The sequence below is a fragment of the Lemur catta genome, chromosome 20, assembly GCF_020740605.2.
Source record: "Lemur catta isolate mLemCat1 chromosome 20, mLemCat1.pri, whole genome shotgun sequence".
NCBI lineage: Eukaryota > Metazoa > Chordata > Mammalia > Primates > Lemuridae > Lemur > Lemur catta.
This window is the reverse complement of record NC_059147.1, coordinates 19746234-19773134: the sequence shown is the minus strand read 5'-3', so window position 1 is coordinate 19773134 and position 26901 is coordinate 19746234. Positions and strand designations below refer to the sequence as shown.

The 26901-nt window shown below is 37.3% G+C and overlaps 1 protein-coding gene across 3 annotated transcripts in view; it reads left to right on the top strand.

The window, feature by feature from the left end:
* The first annotated feature begins 695 nt into the window (after positions 1-695).
* AP1G1 (adaptor related protein complex 1 subunit gamma 1) overlaps positions 696-26901 on the top strand; it is a 61914-nt gene continuing 35708 nt past the window's right edge. For 2 of the 3 annotated variants that reach the window (XM_045534029.1, XM_045534028.1), the window contains exons 1-4: positions 696-992; positions 14741-14944; positions 21320-21444; positions 26660-26801. In XM_045534029.1, the coding sequence (XP_045389985.1) occupies positions 14744-14944; positions 21320-21444; positions 26660-26801 (468 nt within the window). In that variant the 5' untranslated portion in view covers positions 696-992; positions 14741-14743. The remainder of the gene's footprint in view (positions 993-14740; positions 14945-21319; positions 21445-26659; positions 26802-26901) is intronic. The other variant, XM_045534030.1, reaches the window with a different exon arrangement.

Sequence of the window (26901 nt, the reverse complement as noted above, 5' to 3'; positions counted from 1 at the left end):
AAATGGACCAAGATACCAGGGCCCTCTTTACATTGGCATGCAAAATATTTGTATCAGATGTTTATCTAGCCAGGAACTGTCTGGTTAGACTTTCTTTCGCTCTGGTCGTTAGTTCATGGAGTCATAGACAGAAAGCCTATTCTGGAAGGGGTTTTGCTATCATGAGTCCGAATCTTCTCTTTTTGTATGTGAGGAAACTGACGTCCTGGAGAGTTCAAGTGACTTGTCCAATAAATAAGCATTGGTACTGGGCTTGGAACCCATTCTTCAGAGTCCTCCTCTCTTTTCATAAAATATGTTGCAAAGATACCATAAAACCATAGAATCCCAGACTATTCGGAGCATGCTTCTGAAATTAAAGAGAAAGTTAAAGTTTCAAAGGGGACAGACAAAGAGTTTGGGATTCTCCTGGATCAAGACCTTTTAGCCTGGCTGGGTTCTCCGCCCCCACCTGCCTCGCCTCTCCCACTTCCTTGGCTACATTACCTAGTCCCGCCCCCTTCAGGTGGTCTCACCGCTTCCTGGTAACCCAGCCCCACCCCCCACACCTCCAAGCGGAACCAATGTCCGTCCGCTCCGGGGTCGGCCGGATCTTTCTCGCTCAGACTCATCGCAGCGGTGACTCGGCAGCAGCGTCTCGCGTCATCAGTGACAGCCCCGACTCTTGCTACGTTTTGCGTCGCTCTGCCAGGAGCAGTCGCTTCCCCCTTGGCAAATAGTCCTCGGCAGGGTCCGAGTTCTTGGCTAATCCGAGAGGGGAGGCACGAGAAGTTGCAGTGTGGCAACGCTGAAACAACCAGGAGGTGAACACAGGGACCGAAGTTTCTGCAATAGTGTGTGAAGTTAGTTAAAAACTCCCTCCTTCCTAAGGATCCCTCCGCCTGCAGTAGCGGTGGTGAGGCCGAGGGAGCCGCCATTTTGGATGTTCGGTTCCTGCTGCCACTGCTGCCGCCGCCCCCGGAGCTGCTGGTTTCATTCGAGGTTTCGGGCCGGTGAGTGTCACTGGCGGCACTGAGAGCATATTGCTGCTTTTGCCCCGCCGCTGCCGCGGGCGCTCGGCCGGAAGCTTCCTGTCAGTCCCAGGGGTCTGGTCTCAGGCTGTGGGGGGTGAGGAGGGAGGACTGAGAGGCTGGGCCAGGAGGGGCCCGGAGCCCCAGGGGCTGCTCCGACTTCTTGAGGGCCGACCCCGAGGCCTCGGGCCGGCAGGTTCCGCGTACATTGGCGTTCCGTGCAGTGGCTTTGCCCGGCCGGTGCGGGCCTCCTTGAACCCATTGACTTTCTCAGGCTGTGATCCTCCTTTGAGGGCTCATTCAGGGAGCCTGGGATTTAGCGGGGCGGGCCCCACCCCCGCGTGTCTTCTCTGAGCCACGTATCAGCGTTCTTGTAGCTTGTACCCGGGTCAAGTCTCTCAGAGGACTCAGTATTTCCAAATGCCCAGTTAATCGCTGCCTGCCCCTGCAATGCCGTTCTCTCGGAACCGGACATCGGCCTCGCCTCCCTCTAACCTTCCGACCAACTTCTTTACCAATTTTCCGTGTTCTTTTTTTTTTTTTAAACTTACCTGCGAGTACACTGTTTACTCGTCCCAAACTTCTGCTCCTGCGGACATCAGTTTCTAATAATTCTCTTGGATCTTCCTGATTGCCTGAAGGAGTCGGGACGGTTGGTTGTGTTTCCGTGTTAGGGCTTGGTGTAGGAGATCCGTCGAACCATTCGCTCAGAGTGTACTTCAGCGGTAAATGTTTATAAAGCAGATTAAATGACTTTTAGGGGGCGGGAGCTGTCGAATGTTTTCTCATTTGTAGAGTCCTGCCCTGTGCTGTACATTTAGCTTTTTGGTACTTATTGTCACTCATGTGTTTTTCTTGATATTATACATCCCTGAGCATGGAAATTTGCCTGTGGAGAATATTAATTTGACGAAGGTAGAAAGGAGAGTTTGGCTGCTATAGTGATTAGTTAACAGAAGAGAGGAATGATTCCTTAGTGATCTTAACTTTCAGGTGTTTGTACAGTAGTGATCTGTGCTGACTGATTCTAAAAAATACATGTTTTGACTTCATGTATTGGGTTTTTCTGGGGATAGGTGGATTTTAAGTATTCACTTCCACTGTTCCCCATAATATTTGTTGGACTATATACGCCTTAACTTTCAGTTTGAAAAATGTGGATCTTGGAGGTACCCGTAATCTCCTCGCTTTTGTTCTACTCTTAAAGTATGCTTGCAATCTACTGTGCTTGAATAAAAAGCATTTCACAATCATGCACTGGTTATCTCCTACATTTCAAGTTGGGTGAGTGTGATTGAATCACCCCTATTCATCTCAGCCTGGGTTTTTACATCAGCAAAAGAGAAATTACTTTTTTGAAATCACAGTATAGTGACTGCTGACATTTAATTGCTAGAACTGAGTCAAATCTTTTAATATTGCTAAGCATGTATAGATGTATTATTCTTATCTGGCTGTTGAAATGAGACTGTAGGTAAGTTTCTGTACAGGTCATATGCTGTCTCGGGAAGACTGAATATTTTCAGTGTAAATACTCAGTGTTCTTGTTATTTGTTTTAAGGACATTTTTCAAAAATATATTGGTTATTATTAGATATTAGTTCTTTGAGTGTGTATTACTCTGAAGCTATGGAATTTTCTCTTTTGGTTTAAGGGAACTGTCAAACACTGGACACCTATGGAATGCTCAGTGATTTACTAAGTAGCCCCTTACAGTTTCTACTGAAATGTTCCATTTTTGAGTTACATTTTTCAAATAAGATATTGGAAGAGCTATCAGATAGGTTTTATTCAATGCAGTTCATTTCACATTATAATGTGCTGATATTTAAATGTCATTCATTCTTAAGTAGTTTGCATTCACTTGTGGAAAGTGTCCTTTTGCTTTAACAAATTACTGGCAAAGTACTATTTAGTGGATTGATCAGCACATATACAAATGTCTACTTTGTCTATGGTTGTTGAGCATTACACTTGAATTAATTAACATTAGTCTTCAGGAAACCTCCATTCATTTTCTTTCTTTCTTTCTTTCTTTTTTTTTTTTTTTTGAGACAGAGTGTTGCTCTGTTGCCCGGGCTAGAGTGCAGTGGCATCAGCCTAGCTCACAGCAACCTCCAACTCCTGGGCTTAAGCAATCCTCCTGCCTCAGCCTCCCAAGTAGCTGGGACTATAAGTGCAGGCCAACACACCTGGCTGATTTTTCTATTTTTCATAGAGACTGGGTCTCACTCTTGCTCAGGCTGATCTGGAACTCCTGAGGTCAAGCGATCCTCCTGCCTCAGCCTCCCAGATTGCTAGGGTTATAGGCGTGAGCCATTGTGCACGGCCTCCATTCATTTTCTTTTGGGAGCATTTGCTTGTTCTCTGATCTGGTCTGTCACTGACATTTCTAGATTTGAGGGCAAATTTTAGAGTGAAACTATAAAATACAGAAATTGCTGGAAACGCCTTGGTGATATTTCACCCCGGTATTTATTTTAAAGTTTTAAAAGTCAGTGGTATGCAAACAAAAGCAAAAACCCAAGTTTTTTATGACTTATAAAAACTAAATCATACAAATATCAAAAGTTGAGTGTTTTCCAAAGATTATTTTTAATTAAAAATGAATTGGGAATCTACATACCAGAACAGATTTTCACAATGCTTAATCTCCTTATTTGCATTTGATGAGGATTTTTAAGTTTAATGTGTGCAGCAGGACTTAATTGATATCAAAACTTTAAAACTCTTATTTAGGTTTAGTTTCAGAAAAATCTAAAATTATTACCTTGCTTTAAATAGCAGCAACTTGTTTAGCTGTTGTAATTTATTTATTTTTTGAGACAGAGTCTCTGTTGCTGGGGCTAGAGTGCAGTGATGTCATCATAGCTCACTGCAACCTCAAACTCCTGGGCTCCTCTTGCCTCAGCTTCCTGAGTGGCTGGGACTACGTGCCCATGGCTACCATGCCTGACTAATTTTTCTATTTTTTGTAGAAATGGCATCTCACTGTGTTCCCCAGGCTGGTCTCAAACTTCTGGGTTTAATTGATCCTCCTGCCTCAGCCTCCCAAAGTGCTAGGATTACAATTGTGAGCCACCTGCCTGGCTAGGTGCTTGTAATTTACTCTTTCTTTGCTTTATGAATTGTTTTTGGTTCTTGATTTTGGCTTTCTTTCATCTGTTAACTTTTATTCACTTTCTAATGCAGGATAATGTTTTTAAAGTCGAAAGTAATTTTAAAATTAAGAGAACATACATATTTATATAACCTCTTGTATTTCTTGGCTTATAGATTTTGAAAATCATATCTCTGTCAGAACATATTAGGATTTTTCTAGTTGCCTTTTTGTGTAGAAAATTCTATTTCAGTGAAGTGAGAAAAGGGAAAAGAGATGTCGTTTCTATCTTGAAAATACATGTAAGTTTTTTTTTCTTCATTGAAAGCGTAACACAAAGCACTTAATTCTGCATTCTGTTGCTAGAAGAAACCTGTCAAAGTTTGAAGTGTCCCAAGTGGTGGGGGGAACCCCACACTTGGAAAACTTGTTGAGTCAGCATTAGCTGACACTTTAGTATAAAAAGGCAAGGTTTAGGATAAAACGGTTGAAATAAGAAATGCTTTTTTCACTAGGTACTTGGACATTTAACTTTTTTAAAAAACCTGCTCATACCATTGGAGAGATAAAATTAATAAGTTATAAATGTTAGTGAAAAATTAAGGTTTAGAAGGAAAAAGTTTTTTAAAAACTGAGGAAAGTACATGTGACCTTTGTACTTTATGAATAATTAAAGATATCTTAAATGCAAGTGGTTTTTCTCCCCCTTTCTCGGTTAGAGTACAATAGTCGCAGTGTAACTTGATAGGCAGTTGCTTTGCAAACTCCAGCTTGTGTGTGTTAAACTGAGCATCCTAGACTTTTCAGTTTGTCTGGTTTTGAGGTTAAAGTTACAGATTCCTGGGAGTATCAAATATGAGAAAAACGTGGTCTTAGATGTTTGGGACTGTGAAATAACTTTTTGCACTCCCCTTTTTGTAATCCTTTGGGTTAAAATTAAGACTGTCTGCTTAGGAACTGATGTGAAGAAAAAAAAATTAAGACTGTCATAGAATAGATGATGTGCACTACAGGTTGAGCATCTTTAATCTGAAATCCGAAATGCTTCAAAATCTGAAACTTTTTGAGCACTGACATGGAGCATTTTACATTTTGGATTTTCAGATTGGGGATGCTCATCTGTTATAATGCAAATATTCCAAAATGTGAAAAACTCTGAAATCTGAAACACTTCTGATTCCAAGCATTTCAGATAAGGGATACTCAAATTGTGTTTGGTTGTAAGAGGTAACTTTTGTAAAGAATAATACAGTTGTACAACTCAAAGTAAAAGGAGTTCCATTATTGGTTTCACAGCTCAAGTTAGTGTACCTAAACCTCACTATTGCAAAATTGTTCACTTTTAAGCTGAAGAAAAGGAAAGATTTTTAAAAATTTCTTTTTGTTAACAAATCTGCATGAAAGATTGATTCCCTTCCATTTTTTGAAAAATTTGAAATCGTTATACTTTTAAAATATGATGAAAATATTGGTTTGAGATGACTGGTTGGGAAAACTAGCTGAAAATAATTAGGCGTACTGTATAAAATTAATTGAATCTTTGTAGATATTAGGTTTTTGGTATTGTTATTGAAGGAGAAAATCTTTATTGTAAGAAAAAAGAACCTACTATTGTGGTAGTACTCAATATGTTTGATGTTTTAAAATGTGTTTTTTTCTCCACCAGTGAGAGCATGGGCTCTGTGTTTTCTTTAGAAACTTTGCATGATGAAAGCTTAATAAATGGTGTTGATTATTAAAGAAAGTAGAATGAGGAAGTAGCTTACACCTTGATTTTCCTAGCATTTGTTTGTATCATTTTCGTTTACACACACACTGAACTTTCTGCTGTTCCTTGAATACTCCATACCCATTCATTCTTTTTTTTTAATATAATTTTTTAATTTATTCTTTGTTTTTTTTGATCTTCCTATTTTTTTTTTCGTGGCTTGAACTGTACTATTCATTCTTATTGTACATGTTCTGCCTATATCTGGAAAGCTTTTCTTTCTCTGTTCTACCTAGTGAACCCATTCTTCCTTCTTCTCTACCCGCGGGCATATTCTCTACCCACAGGCATAGGGGTGTAGCACCTTTTAGTACTTGTTGAATAGTCTCTTTTTCCCTGAGCTTCTGAGAACTATCTAATTTATGGTATCCGTGGCACACAGCACTGTGCCTTGCACTTAGTAGTTACTGGGTAGAGTAGATGAAAGATAGGAATTTGGAAAAATTGTTCAGGTACTCTGACATACGGTAATTTAGTCAATGCTAGAGCCAAAAGCAGTCAGAGTCCTTGATTGAGTTACAGGATTCTACTGCAAGTCATTTACTTGTGGCTGGTAGCGTTAATGTCAGTGAAGTTTATTTTCAGGTTTAGAAAACATGTAAAATCTTGTCTCCTATCTGTGAAAGTATTAGAGTATTTAAATATTTAATTCCAAAATAGACATTAACCTTTTCTCTTTGTGATTTACTCAGCAAAAGCATCAAGTGACAGCAAAGAAATCTGCTTTTCCTACCATCTTTTTATTTCGAATATCTGTTATATAATTCATGATGCTAAGGAACTAAGAGTAAGTTGGGAACTTCAGTCTTTTTCCCAACAATGGAAATATGTTGATAGTTCAGTGATTTGTTACTGACTTCCCCCATTTTTGTGTGTGTGTGTGTGTGTGTGTGTGTGTGTGTGTGTGTGTGTGTGTTTTAATATACATGATCTCACTATGTTGCCCAGGCTGGAATGCAGTGGCTGTTCATAGTCATGATCATAGCACATTACAGCCTTGAAGTCATGGGCTCAAGCGCTCTTTCTGCCTCAGCCTCCCAAATAGCTGAGACTACAGGTACACACCACTATACCTGGCTTTGTGTTTGAATGATATACTTTTATCCTTGTGAGATTTTTTTGTAATTGTCCATTGTAATAAGTGAAGAAAATGGAAAGATATTCTTTTAAGAAAGCTGCTAATTTCCACAACCCTTTGCATTATTACTCCCCAACCATTTTACCAGATTGTGAGTATCTTCAGTATTTCTCTCCATACTTAGGACTTTATATATTAACATAAATGCGCATATATTAGAAATCTTTGCCTTTACAAAAGAGAGATCATATTGTTTATATTACTCTATAAAAAGCTTTTCTTAACATATCATCTTCAGTAAATATAATTCTATCTTGTTCTTTTTTTTTTTTTAAGACAGGGTCTCACTCTCTTGCCCAGGCTACAGTGCAGTGGCCTCTTCATAGCTCATTGCAACCTCAAACTACTGGCCTCAAGTGATCCTCCTGCCTTGTGGTCCAAAAGTCCTGGGATTACAGGGGTAGGCCACCACACCTGGCTTTAAGGGTTTATTTTTCTTTCTTTCTTTTTTTTTTTTTTGACTAGTCTAGCTCTGTCACCCAGACTAGAGTACTTTGGCGTCAGCCTAGCTCACAGCAACCTCAGACTCCTTGACTCAAACAGTCCTCCTGCCTCAGCCTCCTGAGTAGCTGGGACTACAGGTGCACACCACCATGCCCGGCTAATTTTTCCTATTTTTAGAAGAGACAGGGGTCTTGCTCTTGCTCAGGCTGGCCTCCTGACCTCAAGCACTCATGCCTCAGCCTCCCAGAGTGCTAGGATTACAGGCGTGAGGTGCACATTGAGAGAGCAACTTTTAAATAGCTATTGTGTCTTGTAGCATGACTGTACCATAATTTATTCAGCTATTTTCTTGTAGACATTTAGCTTGTGTCTAGATTTTTGCTACTGTAAACAGTGCTACAATAAATATCCATGTACATGTCACCTTATTTGCAGGTGCTTTTATTTCTACAGACTAGAGTCTCCAAAGTGGGATTTCTGGGTTAACAGGAATGTGTTTTAAATGTTATTGACAGATTACTCTCTAAATAGGTTGTCATAATTTTCATCCCTATTAGCAGTAACCATATCATTAAACCACTGGATGTAAATACTTAATTTTTACTAGTCTGCTGGATGATAAATGGTGTCTCAGTTTTGTCTTAATTTTAGTTTTCCTATTACTGGGGTTAGACTTACTTGATATGCTTAGTGACTATTTGGATTTCCTTTTCATTTCTCTCTTAAGTTGTTTTTCTCCTTTTCTTATCTTGTCGGAGCACTTTATGGAATATTAATTCTTTGTCATATAGCACATGTATTTTTCTTGTCTTTCATTTTTCTTTTAACCTCATTTGTGTCACAGACATTTTTAAGTAGTCATAAATGTTCCTTTTTTCCTCTATGGCTTCTGAAGCTGTCTTACTTAGACAAGTTCCTTCCGTACTAAGAATATGGAAATGTTCTCCTAAATATTCTTTTTAATATTGTGGTTTAAAAAAATTAACCATTAATATAGTTATTCATCTGGAGTTAACATTTACATGATGTGTGAGGTGGGAGGGTATGTGATTTTCCTTTGTATAGAGAGCCACTTATGCCAGGACCAAGTAAACCATTCTTTCCTCAATGAATTAAAAGGCACCTTGTTATATGTTAAGTTCCCATATTTGCTCTAGTTATACATGTTCTGTTTTTCTCTTCCTTTACCATTTTTTTACTGTTTTGGGTAACTGATAGCTAGAAAGTTACTTTCTATGAAGAAAAGTTCCTATCACTATAGTTTTTCATTTTTTTACTATTCTTAAGTATTTATTCTTTTATCTGTATGGATTGAAAATACTTTTGAGTTCAGAAAAAAACTCAAAAAAAGCCCACTGCTTGGAATTACATTGTATTGATATATTAATTTTGGAGGCCTGACATTTGTTAATGATAATTTTTTGTTGTTATGATGTGTCTCCATTTGTTCAAATTAATTTTAGCTTTTTCAATAGATGTTTTATAGATTTGATAGTTTTCTTCACGTAGTTCCTGTACCTTTTTTACGAATTTTATTCCTAGGTATTTTATTTTGATACTGTTATCAATGGTACTTTCTACCCTCCATTTCTAACTAATTAATACCAGAAACTTGTATAAATAAGTATTGTACAACCTTTAATTGTCTGTGGACACCCTCTTACCCCCCACTTTTGTATCCAGAATTAATAGAACTTGGATTCATGAAGAATATGCTAGGGAAAATTTAATATAGTATTACATAACTTTCTAATATTTCTACTTGTTATTCTGTGGAAAAATGCCCTTAGGTAAGTCTTTTTGAGATGAGTTTGAAAGTTTTAATTTCGCTTTATTCATTTTTGTAGTTTTTGTTAATTTGTTCGAATTTTCAAAGCAATTTTTTTTTTTTTTGAGACAGTCTCACTCTGTTGCCTGGGCTAGAGTGCCGTGGCGTCAGCCTAGCTCGCAGCAACCTCCAACTCCTGCGCTCAAGCAATCCTCCTGCCTCAGCCTCCCGAGTAGCTGGGACTACAGGCATGCGCCACCATGCCTGGCTAATTTTTTCTATATATCTTTAGTTGTCCAGCTAATTTCTTTCTATTTTTAGTAGAGACAGGGTCTGGATCTTGCTCAGGCTGATCTTGAACTCCTGACCTCGAGCAGTCCTCCCGCCTTGGCCTCCCAGAGTGCTAGGATTGCAGGTGTGAGCCACTGAGCCCAGCCCAAAGCAAGTTATATTATTGAAGTTGTACATATCTGTTACATGAAAGATGTCGGAAAATATACAGAAGTTGAAAAGGCATATGGTTTACAACAGCACAGATAACTTCCCTGAACATTAATTATACCCTTTGGGACATGTCTTTAAAAAACTAAAATTTTGGGCTGGGGATGATAGCTCACACCTGTAATCCCAGCACTCTGGGAGGCTGAGGTGGGAGGATTGCTTGAGCTCAGGAGTTGAGCTCAGGAGTTCGAGACCAGCCTGAGCAAGAGCGAGACCCGGGCTCTACCAAAAATAGAAAAAATTACCTGGGTGTGGTGGTGAGAGCCTTTAGTTCCAGCTACTTGGGAGGATGAAGCAGGAGGATTGCTTGAGCTCAGGAGTTTGAAGTTGCAGTGAAAGTGATACCCTGTCTCAAAAAAACAAACAAACAAAAAACCCCCCAAAACCAAAACACTCTAAAATTTTGCTTTGGGAATTTGATGACATTTCTTGAATTGAGGACACCTTAGTATGTTTTTGTTAATAGCGTTAGGGTTGGGAGAGTGAAAAGTTGCTTTTTATTTTGTTAGTGTCAAATTATTAATAGATGTTTCTCTTGTTTACCTATCATTGTTTACTTGGGCTTTATTGCTTTTCATGCATCTTAATGCTATTGAATTGTTCAGTAGGCATGTTTGCATTTACATACATCTATTTTTTTGAAATTTGAGTTTTGGTGAATTTTGCTTATTAAGCATAAAGATTAGTGTAATTACTGTGTCAATTTAGGGAGAAATGAACTTAAGACCTCTTCGGGGGATGCCCACTGGCTGCCTAGACAGGGTGTGTTGGTATCTCCTTGTGGTCACACATTCCACTGCCTGTTCCTTAGCCTTGGAGATACAGAAACTGCATTTTAGTAGTTCACTTACAGGTGATTCAGATCTATCACTTGTAGTGATTTGTAAGTTAGAATAATACTGTAGTGTAGTAATTCACAACGGGGATATGGTTTTCTCCTTGTGTCTATCTGTGTCTACATTCCATAGCACAATGTTCCTTGTATGGAGGTACTTGGGAATTGATTTCCTTGGGAGGATTTGTAATGATCAGGAAGTTGCATTGTGAGCCTGGAACAAAAAGCATAGAAAGTTGGATATTCTTTTTTTTTAATTTTTTTTTTGTGAAGTGTGACCCATGACAAGTTGGGTAATCTTGAGTGTTTCATCATTCTAGGCCATGGTGAAACCTGATGAAAAAACAGTTCGTTTCCCACAATGGTGCTTGCCTCTCCAGTGATGAAAATACTCACCCTCTCATTTACTCTTATTCAAACCATGATGTGCTAACATTGGTCTCCCCTTTTTTTCACTTCGTAGGCCATTTCCCTTTGAACACATGTCTTCATATGGGGGAAATAGATGTGTATTTTCCTGGTCTCTCCCTCCCCCAAAAGAAAGAAAATCACAAAAACACAAAGGCAGTGAAAAACCAGCTTAAGTCAGTTTAATGACAGTGAGTATCTCTAAGATATGTTAGAAAGCAAAAAAATATGTTAGAAAGTTAATTGAAATCTGATTCCTTTACTTGAATCTTTGAAGTCTCATTGTTTAGCAAGAAAGACTTATTTAAGTATAATCTTTGTGTTGGATAGAAAAGGGGGAGATTTTTATTGTTGAAAAATTAAAATTTAGGGTTGTTTTTAGATTTAGAGGCCAGATACCTTTAGCTCTAGGGGAAGAATGACTATATAGCAGCAGCAGGAGCTCCAGCTTTTTGGTTACATGTTCTGTTGTTGGCTGTCTGTGGCTCAGAGCTCACAGCAGGTAGTGTGGGTTCTGAAGTAGAGAGAAAGTTATTTGGGCAAGGTAAAAGAGCAGACTGGGTTAAGTCCTGACTGCCTATTTCCCATAGCTGTTGGTGATCAGCCTGTATTTTGTGTGCTTTGGAAAAGACAAGTCATATTTTTAGATAAGACCTTTTTTCACATTTAAGATTCAATAAATGTAATACTTATCAATTTCCTACTCTTATAGGTATGGAGAATACATGCTTCTATGTTTTTTAAATATTTGCTTCCTCGGTATATGGGTTTTAATTTATTTGTTTGTTTTTGATGCTATTTTTGTTTCTTCCTTTGCCATTGGGTGACTGTTTTTTTTTTTTTTTGTGAGACAGGCACTTGTTTTGTTGCCCGGGCTGGAGTGCAGTGGCGTCATCATAGCTCACTGCAGCCTCAACTCCTGGGCTCAAGCGATCGCCCACCTTGGTCTCCTAGAGTGCTAGGATTATGGGGGAGAGCCACTGTGCCCGGCCCTCATTTTTTTTCTTTCATGGATTGTGCCTTTGGTGTAACAAACATCCAGGAACTCTTTCCCTAACTCCAGGTCATGAAGGTTTTCACCTATGTCGTCTTCCAAAAGTTTTATAGTTGTAGATTTTAGATTTAGATCTATGATCCATTTTGAATTAGGTTTAGGTTTATGTTTCAGTTTTGTATACGGATGTCCAGTTGTGATGTGCATTGACTAGTTCATAGCATTACCTAATTATCCTTTCCATATCTCTAGTGATAATCCCCTCTTTCATTCCTGATATTGGTAATTTGTGTTGTTTGTCTTTTTTTCTTTTGTAGTCTAGTCTGGCCAGAGATTTATCTATGTTGTGTAAAACTGGTTCTGTTTTATTCTAAGAAGTATTCCATTATATGGATACACCACTATCCATTCACCTGTTTGTGGACATTTGGGTTATTTACAGTTTTTGGCAATTATAAATGAAGCTTCTGTGAACATTTATGTACACGTCTTGGTGAGGATATATATTTTCATTACTTGTGGGTACATACTTCTCCTGGGTAAACACTGAGTACATTTGCTGAATCATATGCTAAATGTACGTTTAAGTTTATAGGAAACCTCCAAACTGTTTTCCAAAAATAGTTGAACCATTTTTAGTCCCATGAACAGTCTGTGAAAATTCATTTGTTTTATATTATTGCAAACACTTGGTATGGCCAGTCTTTAATTTTAGCCATGCTGCTGGTATGGAGCAGTATCTCATTATGGTTTTAATTTGCCTTTCCTTCCTAATTAATGATGTTAAGCATCTTTTCATGTGCTTATGGCCATTTATATATCTTTTTTTGATAAGTGTCTATTCAAATCATTTACCCATTTTTAATATTTTTCTTTTATCCATTTTTAAATACAGTTGGCTTATTGTTGAGTTGTAAAACTTACATATCCTGAGTATAAGTCCTTTGATAGATATGTATTGTGAATATTTTTACTCTTTCTGTGACTTATTTTCATAATAGCATCATTTGAAGAGCAAAAAGTTTTGCGTTTTTATAAAGTCTAGTTTATTGTTTTTTTTTTTAATACTTTATGCTTGTGTGCAAAGTCTCTGTTTAACCTAAGTTTGCAAAGATTTTTCTCCTGTGTTTTTTTCTGGGTTAATTTTAGTTTTAGCTTTGACTTTGAGGTCTATGATCCATTTTGAGTTAATTTTTGTGTAAAGTGTGAAGTTAGGGTTGAGGTTAATTTTTTCCCCCATATAGGTATCTTTCTCCTATTTAATAACTTTGGCTTCTTTGTTGAAAATCATTTGAACATATGTGTGTGGGTCTTTTCCTAAATTTTCCATTTTGTTCCATTATTCTCTTAGTTTGTCCTTAAATTCACTTCCACATTGTCTTGATTACTGTAGCTTTGTAGTCATTCTTGAAATTGGATAGTACAAATTCTCCACCTTTGTTCTTTTTTTTCTACAACTGTTTTGGTTGTTTATAGGTCCTTTATTAGTGTATATCTTTTGCTTTTTAAAATTTTATCATTATTTTTTATTGAGACAGACTCTCGCTCTGTTGCCCTGGGTAGAATGCAGTGGCGTCGTCATAGCTCACAGCAACCTCAAACTCCTGGACTCAGCAATCCTCTAAGGGCCTCAGCCTCCCTAGTAGCTGCAACTACAGGCACGTGCTATGACAGCCGGCTAATTATTGTATTTTTAGTAGAGACAGGGTCTCACTCTTGCTCAAGTTAGTCTCAAACTCCTGGGCTAAAGCAATCCTCCTGCCTCGGCTTCCCAGAGTGCTAGGATTACAGGTGTCAGCCATGGGGCCTGGCCTGTGTTTTATTTTTAAATGCTATTCATGACACTAATACCTTTTTCTCTGAGGTGGGTTTATTATTATTTTTCCTCATCACATTTTCAAAGTATTATATATCCAATGTACAAAGATGATTACTGTTTGTTAGATGTGTTTTAATCTGTAAATTGGTCTTCTCTCTTAATCTCTCATATTTTGTGGAGTTGAAGTATGATTGTGATTATATTTATCAGATACTTTGTTGAGCTATGTGTGTTTAAGCGTTTAACAGCAGTTTAGCAGAAAATATAATAGCTGTCTTTTCTAAAGTTAGGCATAGCCCTTTCCTTATTTCTTTAAGGGTTGAGTAAAGATTTGGGTTGATTTAGTTCCTGAAGTATTTTGATACTAGTGAAGGACTTGATATATTAGTGTATTCTGTGTCTTATTTTGCTTAATTTAATACTTAACCTTTTTTTTTTTTTAAATGGGGTCTTGCTATGTTGCCCAGGCCGGTCTTGAACTTCTGGGCACGGGTGATCCTCCTGCCTCAGCCTCTCAAGTAGTTGGGACTACAGGTGTATGCCACTGCGCCTGGCTTAAAAAATATATATATAGAGAGAGAGAGAGAAGAAAGAGAAAGAGAAAGGCACACGCACGCACACACGGGGCCTCCCTGTGTTGCCCAGGCTGGTCTTGATCTTCTGTCCTCAACAGTCCTCCCCTGCCTCAGCATCCCCAGTAGCTGGTATTACAGGTATGAGCCACTGCAGCTGGCTTCATTTAATGTTTTTGTTTGTAGCCTTTCCTAGAAATTTACTGAGTTGAGGGATTTGTGTTTAATAGCTTTGCTGAAGCTCAGCAAGCTTTCCTTAACTTAGCTGAACTGAATTTGGGAAGTCTTGAATTCTTAAAAATTAGTCAATTTAAATAAGTTGTATGAATGGTTTTGGTAGTGGAAAATGTGAATATCTCTATTTAATGTCTTTCCATATCCAGAGGATGCCAGCCCCCATCAGATTGCGGGAGCTGATCCGGACCATCCGGACAGCCCGAACCCAAGCCGAAGAACGAGAAATGATCCAGAAAGAATGTGCTGCAATCCGGTCATCTTTTAGAGAAGAAGACAACACATACCGATGTCGCAATGTGGCAAAATTACTATATATGCACATGCTGGGCTACCCTGCTCACTTTGGACAGGTAGGCTGGGCTGAGACCACATCTAGCAAGGGTACTCTTCTTTGTCTTTTTTTTTTTGAATAGTAATGGGGTCTCCCTATGTTGCCCAGGGTGGAGTGCAGTGGCTATTCACAGGTGCATAAGGCAATACAGCCTTGAACTCCTGGACTCTAGCGATCCTCCTGCTTAAGGGCACTCTTCTTTGAATGACACTGTAGCTCAGGGAGTGTCAGTCATTTTCTGGTGGGGAAGTACTTTTGATAACCTTGTAGTCTGATCGTTGAGGAATTGAGGGTAGGATTGAGAGAGCACGCTGCAGCCTTGGAAGGTATAATATTGCCATCAGTTATGGTTTCCATTGGGAATCTCTCATTATGTGGATCAGAGTGTGTTTTGATGGTGGCAGCTAGCTTGACCACGGTTAACCAGTAGGTTGTGATTGTTCTGCCAGAAGGCCTGGACTATAATGAGTATTTAAGAAATGTTTGCTAAATGTTTTCTTAATTATTTTTTCTGTGCATGATGTTACATGGAAAAATTCATAACAGATGTTCTTAAATTAAAGAAATTAGGTAGTTGCCAATTAGTGGCATCTATTTTGTCCTAATTACCTCATGCCTTGGTTGCTACAACTTCTGTTCAGGTCTGCCTCCTGATTCTCTCCCACAAACAAATGTATGCTATTCGATATATCCAGTCTGGGTTTTGAGGATGATGTTCTCAGTGATAAGTGCTTTTCTTTATAAGGGGGATTTAGTCACAGAAAAGAGAATAGTGGATTTTTATTTCATATTAATGCTGTTAAATTTTATTTCACTTAAGAATGTAGTATATGCTAAAAGTCTTTTAAAGGAAAAGACTGCAAAATTGAAAGAATGTGCAACACTAGGTAGAAGGTGAAAAATACTATTCATAATTCCTTTATTTAAAGATAACTATTGTTAATATTTTGATGTATTTATTTATTTTGAAACAGGGCATTGCTTTGTTGCCCAGGCAGGGGTACAGTGGCGTCATCATAGCTCCCTGCAGCCTCAAACTCCTGGGTTCATGAGATTCTCCTGCCTCAGCCTCCCTGTAGGGACTACAGGTGCACACCACCACACCCAGCTAATTTTTCTATTCTTAATAGAGACGGAGTCTTGCTGTTGTTCAGGCTGGTCTTGAACTTCTGACTTTAAGCAGTCCTCCTGCCTTAGCCTCCTAGAGTGCTAGGATTAAAGGCGTGAGTCCAAGCCTGGCCAATGTATTTAATTTGTCAGGAAAGATGGCCATCGGTTTATTTTCTGTTTAGCTCAGTAACTTCCATGGAAAGAGATCTCCTGCCCCCAAGTTAAAAAAGTACTGGATTGAATCTTTTCAGATTCACTTGGGTTAGTTTTATGCTTATTTTGAGATTGGAAGTGGGGTCAGCCTCTTTAGAAATATGTGACTGAGAGTTGGAGAGTATTAGTTCCCCAGAGAAAAATTGAGATATTAATATCAGAAGAAAGGGAGACTTGGATCAGAAGAAGGGGTAAAAACTAGAGCTGTCTTATCAGTATATTCATACTTGGTTTTGAATAGAATTAGTGTCATAATAGCATTCTTCTCTTTCACATATATCACAAACAGTTTTTAAAAATGTAACTAGTACATTCTTTGAAATGTATTTCGTATTTCATTCATATAGAGATAGGAGGAGAATTACATCCTGAGGCACTGATGTTTCAAGTTAAAAGCTTTTACCATATCAAAAATTGACTGAAGTGGTTATCCATATAATGTATGACGGTGGTCCCCAGTCTGGGGCTGCAGACCGGTGCTGGTCCGTGGCCTGTCAGGAACCAGGCCACACAGCAGGAGGTGAGTTGTGGGCCAGTGAAGCTTCATCTGTATTTATAGCTGCTCCCCATCGCTCACATCACCACATAAGCTCTGCCTCCTGTCAGATCGGCAGTGGCATTAGATTCCCTTAGGAGCATGAACCTTACTGTAAACTGCACATGTGAGGGATCTAGGTTGCATACTCCTTCTGAGAATCTAATGCCTGGTCTGAGGGGGAGCTGAGGCAGTGATGCTAGCGCTGGGGAGTGGCTGCAAATACAGATTATCATTAGCAGAGAGGTTTGACTTCACAGTAAATGTAATGTGCTTGAATCATCCTGAAACCATCCCCACCACTGGTCTGTGGAAAAATTGTCTTCCATGAAACTGGTCCCTGGTGCCAGAAAGGTTGAGGACTGTTGGTGTAGTGACATAGTATAAAGCAAATAGTTGCCCATACGTTCTTGTTGGTTGATTTTAAGTTTTAGGCTAGATTTACAGAAATCTGATATATTGAGAATTGGGCTATAAAAATAAAAGATAATCTAGTTGGGGGAAGACTCTTAATCTCTCCACTCAGAAATAACTACTATTAACATCTTGAAAACAGTACATTTACATATTCCCAAGGAGTTCTTTAAAGACAAACTTTTGAATTTTAAATCATAGAGTAGATTTAAGATTTTGGGGGATATTTCATTTTGTAAAAGATCTCTATGTATATTTCCTAAGATTCATTTCTATAATATGTTTAGATAGCATATGCTTACTAGGCATATCTGGGTGGCATTTGGGGGTGTTTTGGGACGTAATTATTAAATAAAACATTTAATTCTTAGGTGGAAAATGAATACTCAAAGAAACTGTTCTAAAATTTTGGTTCAAAAAAATAAAGATTTTTCTGAGTGGGAATAGGTAGGAATCATAATTTTAAGTTTCTTATTCTGTTTCCTCTATTTGAATGAGTCACCATCCTATCCACATCAGTAATTTGGTACCCCACCTGTTGGAATTGCCTTTATCATATGCCCATAAAATGGTTCATATCTGCATTCTCTCACCTGTGTGTGTGAATCACAATGCCACTTTCATTTAATTATTTATAATAGCAGTCACCCTTTAATGGCATTTTATTTGTTAGATGCACTGTTCATTACAGTAACCAGTAGCTGCGTGTAGCCATTGGCTTCTTGAAATGTGACTATTTCAACTGAGGAAAACAAATTTTTTTTGGTACTTGATTCAATTATTGGAAAACTTTTCAATATGTTTTAAACAACTTGAATATATGAATCTACTTTATCAGTGATAAATTTTATACAATCTAAATACAATTCAGGTATTTCTGATGAAAATGTAGTGTACAAATTGAGATATGCTGTTATAAGTATAAAAGTACATAGTGTGTTTGGAAGCCATAGTACAAAAAAAAGAGTATAAAATACATAATTAATAAATTTTATGTTGATCATATGTTGAAACAATATTTTAGATATATTGGTTAAATAAAATATATTATTAAAACTAATTTCACCTTTATTTTTTACTTTTTACTGCAGTATTTAGTATGATGCTGTCAGTAGAAATAAAATATGAGCCACATATAAATTTTAAAATTTCTTGTGCATTTAAAAACTCTCATTTAAGTTTTATAGTAAAACTGAAGGCAGAGGTAATAACCTCATATTACAGATGAGAAAGCTGAAATTCTAGAGTGACTTGTTTAAATTCACACAGCTAGTAAGGGGACTGGAGCTCAGCCTTGCATAACTTGAAAACGCAGTCATTCTTTGCACTAAACTCAAATCTATAAATAGTTATTCCTATTGAGTTAATTAATATTTTAGCCCTGCCTTGCTGTGCACAGGATTTGAGATGGCATGAACTACCAGCATCTAGTTAAAAAAGAAAAAGAATAGTAGGAAGAGTTGGGAGAGGGAATATAATAATTCAGAACATAGGCCAGTGTAGTTGTGGTTGGTGAGGCAGCTAAGACAAGAAAAGAAACATTCAGTTTTGTGGTTATTGCCAGAATAGAAGAGCAAAACTGTAGAAACTAAACTACCTGGGTGTGAATTCTGGCTCTGTAATTTTACTATCTGTGTGACTTTGATCAAGATCTTTAACTGTCTGTGTCTTAGCTTCCTTGTTGGTAAAATGGGGACAGTCATAATGGCTACTTTATAGGGTTATAATGAAGATTAAGTTAATTAATGTTAGACATTCATGTTTTGTACATTAAAAACCTTCAGATATTTCAGATATTACCCATTTTACCATTTCCTGAAGAATAGCAAACGAAATTTTTTTTTTTTTTTTTTTTTTTTTTTTGAGACAAGGTCTTGCTCTATTGCCTGGGCTAGAGTGCAGTGGCATCATCATAGTTCACTGCAACTTCAAACTCCAGGGCTCAAGCTATCCTCATGCTTTAGCCTCCTGAGTAGCTGGGACTACAGGCGTGTGCCACCATGCCCAGCTAATTTTTTTCTATTTTTAGTTGTCTAGCTAATTTCTTTTTTTTTCTTTTATTTATTTATTTATTTTATTAGAGATGGGGGTCTCACTCTTGCTCAGGCTGGTCTTGAACTCCTGAGTTCAAATGATCCGCCTGCCCTGGCCTCCCAGAGTGCTAAGATTGATCATAGGTGTGAGCCACCATGCCCAGCCCCTAGCAGTAAATTTTCTGCCAAAATTGTAAAAATGATTTTCATCAACTTCTGTTTCAGAAATTGTTTTTAATTTAAATTGAATATATAGACGAAAGGAAAGGGTTGTTACTTAGATAATCGTTTTTCAATCTCCCATGGCATTTAAGCTTTCTTGTTTGATCCTTGGAGACTTCTTTGAAATGCTTATGATAGTGTAGTTAATCAGCTAACTTTAGGTGTGGTTTTTTTTTTTTTTTTTTTGGTTTTTTAAGACATAGGGTCTTCCTTTGTCACCTGGGCTAGAGTGCAGTGGTGCAATCATAGCTCACTGCAACCTTGAACTCCTGGGCTCAAGTGATCCTCCTGCCTAAGCCTCCCGAGTAGCTAGGACTATAGGTGCTCACCACCATGACCAGCTAATTTTTCTTATTTTTTGTAGAGATGGGGTGTCGCTGGTCTCGAATTCCTGGCCTCAAGCTATCCTTCCACCTCAGCTTCCCGAAGTGCTGGGATCACAGGTGTGAGCCACCATGCCTGGCCTATATTTTTAATTTTTAAAAATTTTTTGTTTTATTTTTTTATAGAGATAGGGTCTCACACTGTCATCCAGGCTAGAGTGCAGTGGCATGATCACAGTTCACTGCAGCCTTGAATTCCTGGGCTCAGCAATCCTCTTACCTCAGCCTCCCCGGTAGCTGGGGCTGCAGGCTTGTGCCACCATGCCCAGCTAATTTTTTAAATTTTTTGTAGAGGTGGGTTCTTACTCTGTTGACCAGGCTGGTCTTGAACTCCTGGTCTCAAGTGATTGTCCTGCACTCAGCCTCCCAAAGTGCTGGTATTATAGGCATGAGCCACTGCACCTGGCTTTACATGTTTTTTAGTGCAGGTATATTGAGAGAACAATTCTTAAATAGCTTGAAAAAATTATATTTGTGGAACTCTTTTACTTTCCTCAATTTCACATTCAGACTTATTAGATAAATTCATAATGCAAGTAGTCTGATGTAACTTTCACTTCCTGTGTACACAGGTCTCCATTTGAGCCACTTTTTTTTTTAAATGTATGATTTTAAAGGAGAACATATTTTTGAAAACTCTTTTTAGATAGTCTGACTTTTGTATGACCTTTGAAAACCACTACTCCAGAAGGAATGTTTGGCCTTTTTCATGTTTGTCAAGATGGAATGATAAAGTATATCAAAGTGATTGTGAAGGTTATTTAAGAAAGGCCAAGGAGAGAGAGAAACTATTTACAAGGACTCTTAAGCCCTAAGAAACTATTTCTATTAATAACAATTAGGTAAAGAAGAAATCATATAAAACATTTTAGCTTAATTCTGCTACTGAGTTTTCCTCTGAATATTTTTTTTTCTTTATTTGATTCCTAATCACTCGCCTCTCCTATAGTACTTGTATCAAGCCCTAAATGTACTTGGTTGAAACACTTTCCATATTATATTAAAGTTAATTATTATCTCTCTCTTATTTAATTAATTATACATTCCATGTTTAGGACAGTTTTTGATCCTTTGATGTATTTCCAGATATTGAGTTTTTTGATTTCCAAAATAGGAACCAGACCTTAAATACATGAGTTAGGTGCTCATTTAACCTGGGGATTAAATTAGAAATTTGGTTTATTAGTATCTTATTGTAATACTTGACTAGTTTGTATTTGTATGAATCTGTAGAACTAAGGTAAAACTCACAAATTATTTGGATGCAAATATCATGGGACCTTGACAAAATGATCTGTTCCAGAACTTGATTACTATTATCAAGATAGCCGAAAGTCTTAATTCTTTGCCTTTTATTTAGGCAGCTTGATGATGCAGGTTTGTACTTTACTTTAGTCATCTGTAGACTCTGGGTTAAAAACATTGCTTTTCTAGATTGTGTAGCAAGTTCTTAATGTCTTTTTCTTTTTTTTTCTTTTTTGCAGTTGGAGTGCCTCAAGCTTATTGCCTCTCAAAAATTCACAGACAAACGCATTGGCTATTTAGGGGCAATGCTGCTGTTAGATGAAAGACAGGATGTTCATCTTCTCATGACCAACTGTATCAAGAAGTAAGTCTTACTTTTTTTTCTTCTAACAACAACTTTGTTCTTTTAGGTCTTCTTATGACATCAATAGCTTCTATTTGCTGATTTTATATTTACTGTCCAGAATGTATTTGAATTGCTCTTGGTTTGGTAGCTTGTAGGCAAAGAAGCTGAGCAAAGGATTAAAACTTCTATAGGGGATAATCTTATTAATTAAATGCAAGTATTGCTGTGTATCTTCAGGCATAAAAACACACATTACTGATAAAATAGACATTTGGGCATTCATAGAAAAGAGAAGTATTGGTAAAGTCTGGGCTTTTTTTGTTTGTTTGTTTCCAGGACTTTGACTACTGTGAATTATGAAACTTTACATTTACTTAAAAATTATCAATGTATATTCTGAGTAAATACCATTTAAAAATAAAAGGAGAGGTCTTGCTTGTTGCTGATCTAATCCATCTGAGATTTAGGTTCATGGATTTATATCTTAGCCCTGTGAATTTTTATATATAGTCTTTTTTTCTAATGGCTGATTTACTGATGCACTAGTTTGTTTGTTTAACTTGCTTACAAATCAAGGAATACTTGCCGTATAAAGAAACGAGAGGACCTGACCAGAGAATTTGCTGTTCTTCCCAGTGTCCTTCTTAGAAGAATTTTCTGTTAGAAAGCTATAGGATTTCTGATGGCCTTTAAATGGTTTAAGATACTTTTTGGTTTTTATTATTAATAGTTTGGTTTTGATTTCCCTACAAGTTTAATCTCCTTTTCAGACTTCTTTTTTATTTGTGGTATTTCTGTATTTGACAGAAAGTAGAAGCAGGGGGATATAGGAGATCAAATTTGTGGAAATTAAAATTTATACTTTTCTGTGGTAAATAATACCTTACTTTAAAGTTTTCCAATGGGTATTGAAAAATTCCAAAATGACAGTTGTGATTTGGTTGTAATGATAAAGTGTAGCATTTAAATATGGTAGTGAGTCTGTGAACTTAATTTTGGGAGAATTTTTGGTTTTTGGCCTTGAAAGAAATATTAATAATGAAATTATGAACTTGATTCATTTTTTTAACAAATACTTATTGCATGTCTGGTATATGCCAGGAGTTGTTTGCAAGTACTCCTTATGTTTGGAGAGTGGAGAAAAGTGGGCAGAAATCCTTGATATAATGGAGGGTATATTCTAGATGTTCGGCGTGATTCTTGTATACTTTACTCTGGGTAGGCCTTTAAGAGAGTTTTCTTTAATTTTAGTTCTTGCACGCTCTGTTGCCCCTATTACTTAAGCTTTCAATCACATGCTGATAATTTGACAGTTCTGCCTGGCAGCAAGTTCATGTTAGAGAGTTAATACCAAACTTAAATATAGGTTTGTACCTTGATAAAAATTGAAGAATGAGGCACATAGGTAGAGAAGATAATCTTTGTGTTTAATTTTAAGGAGACCCAGCCAAGCCCCAAGTGAATTTAGGAGTTAGCTACTTTTTCAGATAGTTGGGAAATGATCTAGCACTTCATTCCAAGTTTTGTATCGTTCAGTTTTTTTGTTTTTTCTTTTTTAATCTGTTAATGAATGTGGTCTTTTTCCATTTTGTTTTTTGGTTTTAGGGGGTTTATTTCTTTGTATTATAGGGCATCATAGTGTACTAATAGTTTTTATGCTTAATTACAAATGTTTGTCTCATTGTTCATTGGCTTAAAACAACTATTTAAGATACTAAAGATCTTGGAATTAAATCCTTAAAAAATTGGATCTGATTAGCCGGGTGTGGTGGCATGTGCCTGTAGTCACCCAGCTACTCAGGAGTGTGAGGCAGGAGGGTTGCTTGAGCCCAGGAGTTTGAGGTTACAGTGAGCTATGATTGCACCATTGCATTCTATTAATAGCTTGGGTGACAGAATGAGACCCTATCTCAAAAAAAAAAAAAAAAGGATCTGTTATTTTAAGAACTTTTATTAAAATATCTATAATCATTGAATGATGAATGAAAAGTTAACTAAATATTTTTGGATACTGGGAGCCTAGATGATAAAGCCATAGTTAGTACTCAAGCTTTGTTTTGCCAGTAATAATTTTATTTTATTTTATTTTTTTGATACAGAGTCTCACTCTGTCACCCAGGCTAGAGTGCAGTGGCATCATCATAGCTCACTGCAACCTCAAACTCCTGGGCTCAAGTGATCTTCCTGCCTCAGGCTCCCAAGTAGCTAGGACTACAGGCGCGTCTCACGATGCTCTGCTAATTTTTTTATTTTTAGTAGAGAGGGGGTCTTGCTCTTGCTCAGGCTGGTCTGGAACTGTCCAGAGTTTCTGCAGCTGACAGGGCCGAAAACAGGGTGTTGTGTAGGAATAAGAAACGAGATAATAGAGGAGAAAGAGTGGGGTCAGGGCACTCAAGGCTTTCTAGACTAAGAGTCCCGAGAGTAATTTCTCACTTGTATTTATTTAAGAACAAGATGTTTTTATGCCAGCAATCTCCCTAGGTCACCCCAACATTTCTACGCTACTCCAACATAGAACTACTGGGCTCAAACAATCCTCCCACTTCAGCCTCCCAGAGTGCTAGGATTACAGGTGTGAGCCACCCCTCCCAGCCTTATCAGTAATTTTTATGTTAAATTATTTAAGTTGGTGAAAAGTTGCAAACCTGGCTAATTTACACTTTACCTTCTTTCTTCATTCTGCGGTGAAGATTAAAACCATTTATTAATTCATTTAAAAATACTAATAGTGATTCCATTACATGTTAACATATATAACATTCTTTGTGAAAAGTAAACTATTTTCTAAAACAAATATTCAATGTGAAGAGTGGCATTATTTTATGTTTTTGTAAATCTGTTGGAAGATAGTTGGATGCTGGTATCTGCTTCTACATTCAATTTCTTGTGTTATGTTGTTCTGATTGAAGTAGATGAAAAAAGTCCAGCCTCTTACAGATAATATAATTAGAAAAGGGAATGGTATTTTAATAGTCTTTTCACATAATTATGGATATTCTTCTTTGATACTATGCTAAAACTTAACAAATGATAGTTTCTTAAAGGTTAGGTACAATGTGGAATCTGAAACTGTATCAGTGAAGTTTTGGTACTTTGTTACATTAAACCCCATTGGTCTTTCTTGGACCTTGAGTGAATCTTTTAATCATGCATTATTTTGTATCATCATGCCTAGGTCATTTGGAAGAAGCTGGTTTACTGAGTTATGGAGATCTTCCAAATGTTAATACATTTCGTTATCGAATATTAAAAATCACATTGCTTAATATTGGCACTGATCTCATCAGAAAAGTCTTTAAGTATTAAGTAAGGTAAACTGTCAAGCTCATGTTGGCAATACAAGTTTTCCAAAATTCTAGTTTTCACTTTAAAACCTGAAGTAACAAATTCTGTGAGTTGTTGCTCTTGAAGTGATAGGCTCACCTGGCTTTTTGTCTAGAAGATGTCAGCCAAATACCCAAATCTTCATAACCATAGTTGTCTCGGTTATTTTTCAAATAAAACTGATGTTCGTTTTAAAGCAGCACTAGCTCAGCTTGCAGGTGAAACAAGTTCACAAGTGCGTTTCTCTCAGACTGCCATTTTACTTCATTATGCAGCAGAAGTAATTTATGCATACTTCCCATTTTGTCACACAGAATATGGAGAAAATGTACACTCAAGAGTTGAGATTTAACAAAACGAATACTTTTTCCTGCTTTGTTATGGGCAGTCATAAATGAAACTGCATTTTTTTCTTCTTTTGTTTTAACTACCAGAATATGGTAGTGGATACAGTGACTACTAGTACACTTTCGTGTCTGTGCCTTGATTTGTGTTAATGCACCAGCAGTTTTTCTCACCACTGCTTTTGCACCATCAGTGCAAATGTCAACACGGTTGACAAATAATATGTGAGGATTATGAAAAGAGCTTGGATTGCATGGATTCTCTAAACAGTCTTGGGGACTTCCAGAGACTTGTGAATCACACTTTGAGAACCACTGGACTAAAGGATTCTAAAATGCTCTGAAAGCTAGTGAAGGTAGTGTAACTTAACATAATAATTCAGTTTCTGAATAGCAAGAGTTGATTATAATACATAGATGAGTTTAATGGTTCAAGATTTTAATACTTCACCTTTTCTGAAAGTATGTTTCCTGGCCGTTTTGGAAATAATTTTATACAGTAATCAATGCCTGTTAGAAAGATTTTTGTGTATGTATACCACTGGATATGGGGGTTCACTATAAATGTCTAGCTCAGTTTGTTAAAGGTGGTTTTATTGACTCATTATTATCATTAGTAATGGACAGTTACTAATTTTTCTTCTTTTGAGTAAATAAAAGTGTAAAAATTATTTAATGTAACATCAAGCTAAAGCATAAGGCTGAACGTGGTGGTGGCTCATGCCTGTAATCCTACCATTTTGGGAGGCTGAGACGAGAGGATCCCTTGAGGCCAGGAGTTCAAGACCAGCTTGGTCAATAGTGAGACCCTGTCTCTACAAAAAATTAAAAAAACTTAGCCGGGTGTGGTGGCACGTGCCTATACTCCCAGCTACTTGGAAGGTTGAGTCAGGAGAATAGCTTGAGCCCAGGAGTTGGAGGTTGTGATGAGCTGTGATGATGCCACTGCAGTCTAGCCCAGGCAACAGAGTGAGACCTTGTTAAAAAAAAAAAAAAAAAACCCCAAAGCATAAGACTACAGCTTTTAAAAGATAACTAAATTTCTGTTATGATGTCTGTGTGCTAGCATAGATTGTATTTTCCGATTTTTTTAAAAAAGGATTTTGGCAAATGTGTATCTTAACCTTTTTTTGTGGTGAGTAGTAGAGCTGTTAAAAATCTTTTAAAGACAGAGTTTTCCTTCATATTTTTATCATTGCCAGTTTTTACTTTCAACTGTTTGCTGAATTTCTAAAGTGGGTGTCTTTTAACATTCAACAGATAACATGTTGTCCAGTTTCTGCTACTTTGGTTTTTGGAAGCATTGGCTTGTGAGCCTGGAGGATGGACTGTCAGTCCATTTACTGTATTGATAAGTTTTTTTTATACCCTTCTCACTGCACACTGATGTATTGATAATTTGTAATAAAATTGGAATAAACAGTTTCTGCAACAAATAATCCTATTATTTTCATTATTGGAGAAATCTTGAGTCATTCTGAACTAGTTTGTTAAATCGTGATGCTTCTTCATGGGGAGCATCAGGGAGAACATTTTTGTTTCTACCTTCTACCTTTTTTTTGCAGTGATCTCAATCATAGCACGCAATTCGTACAAGGGCTAGCACTTTGTACCCTGGGCTGCATGGGCTCCTCAGAGATGTGCAGAGATCTTGCAGGAGAGGTAGAGAAGCTCCTGAAAACCTCCAACTCTTATTTAAGAAAAAAGGTAACTATTAATGAAAACAAATATCTGTGTTTGGATTAGGAGGTATTAGGGAGACGAGAAAGCAGATTGCTTATTTTTGAAAGCTCTGATGATAATATAA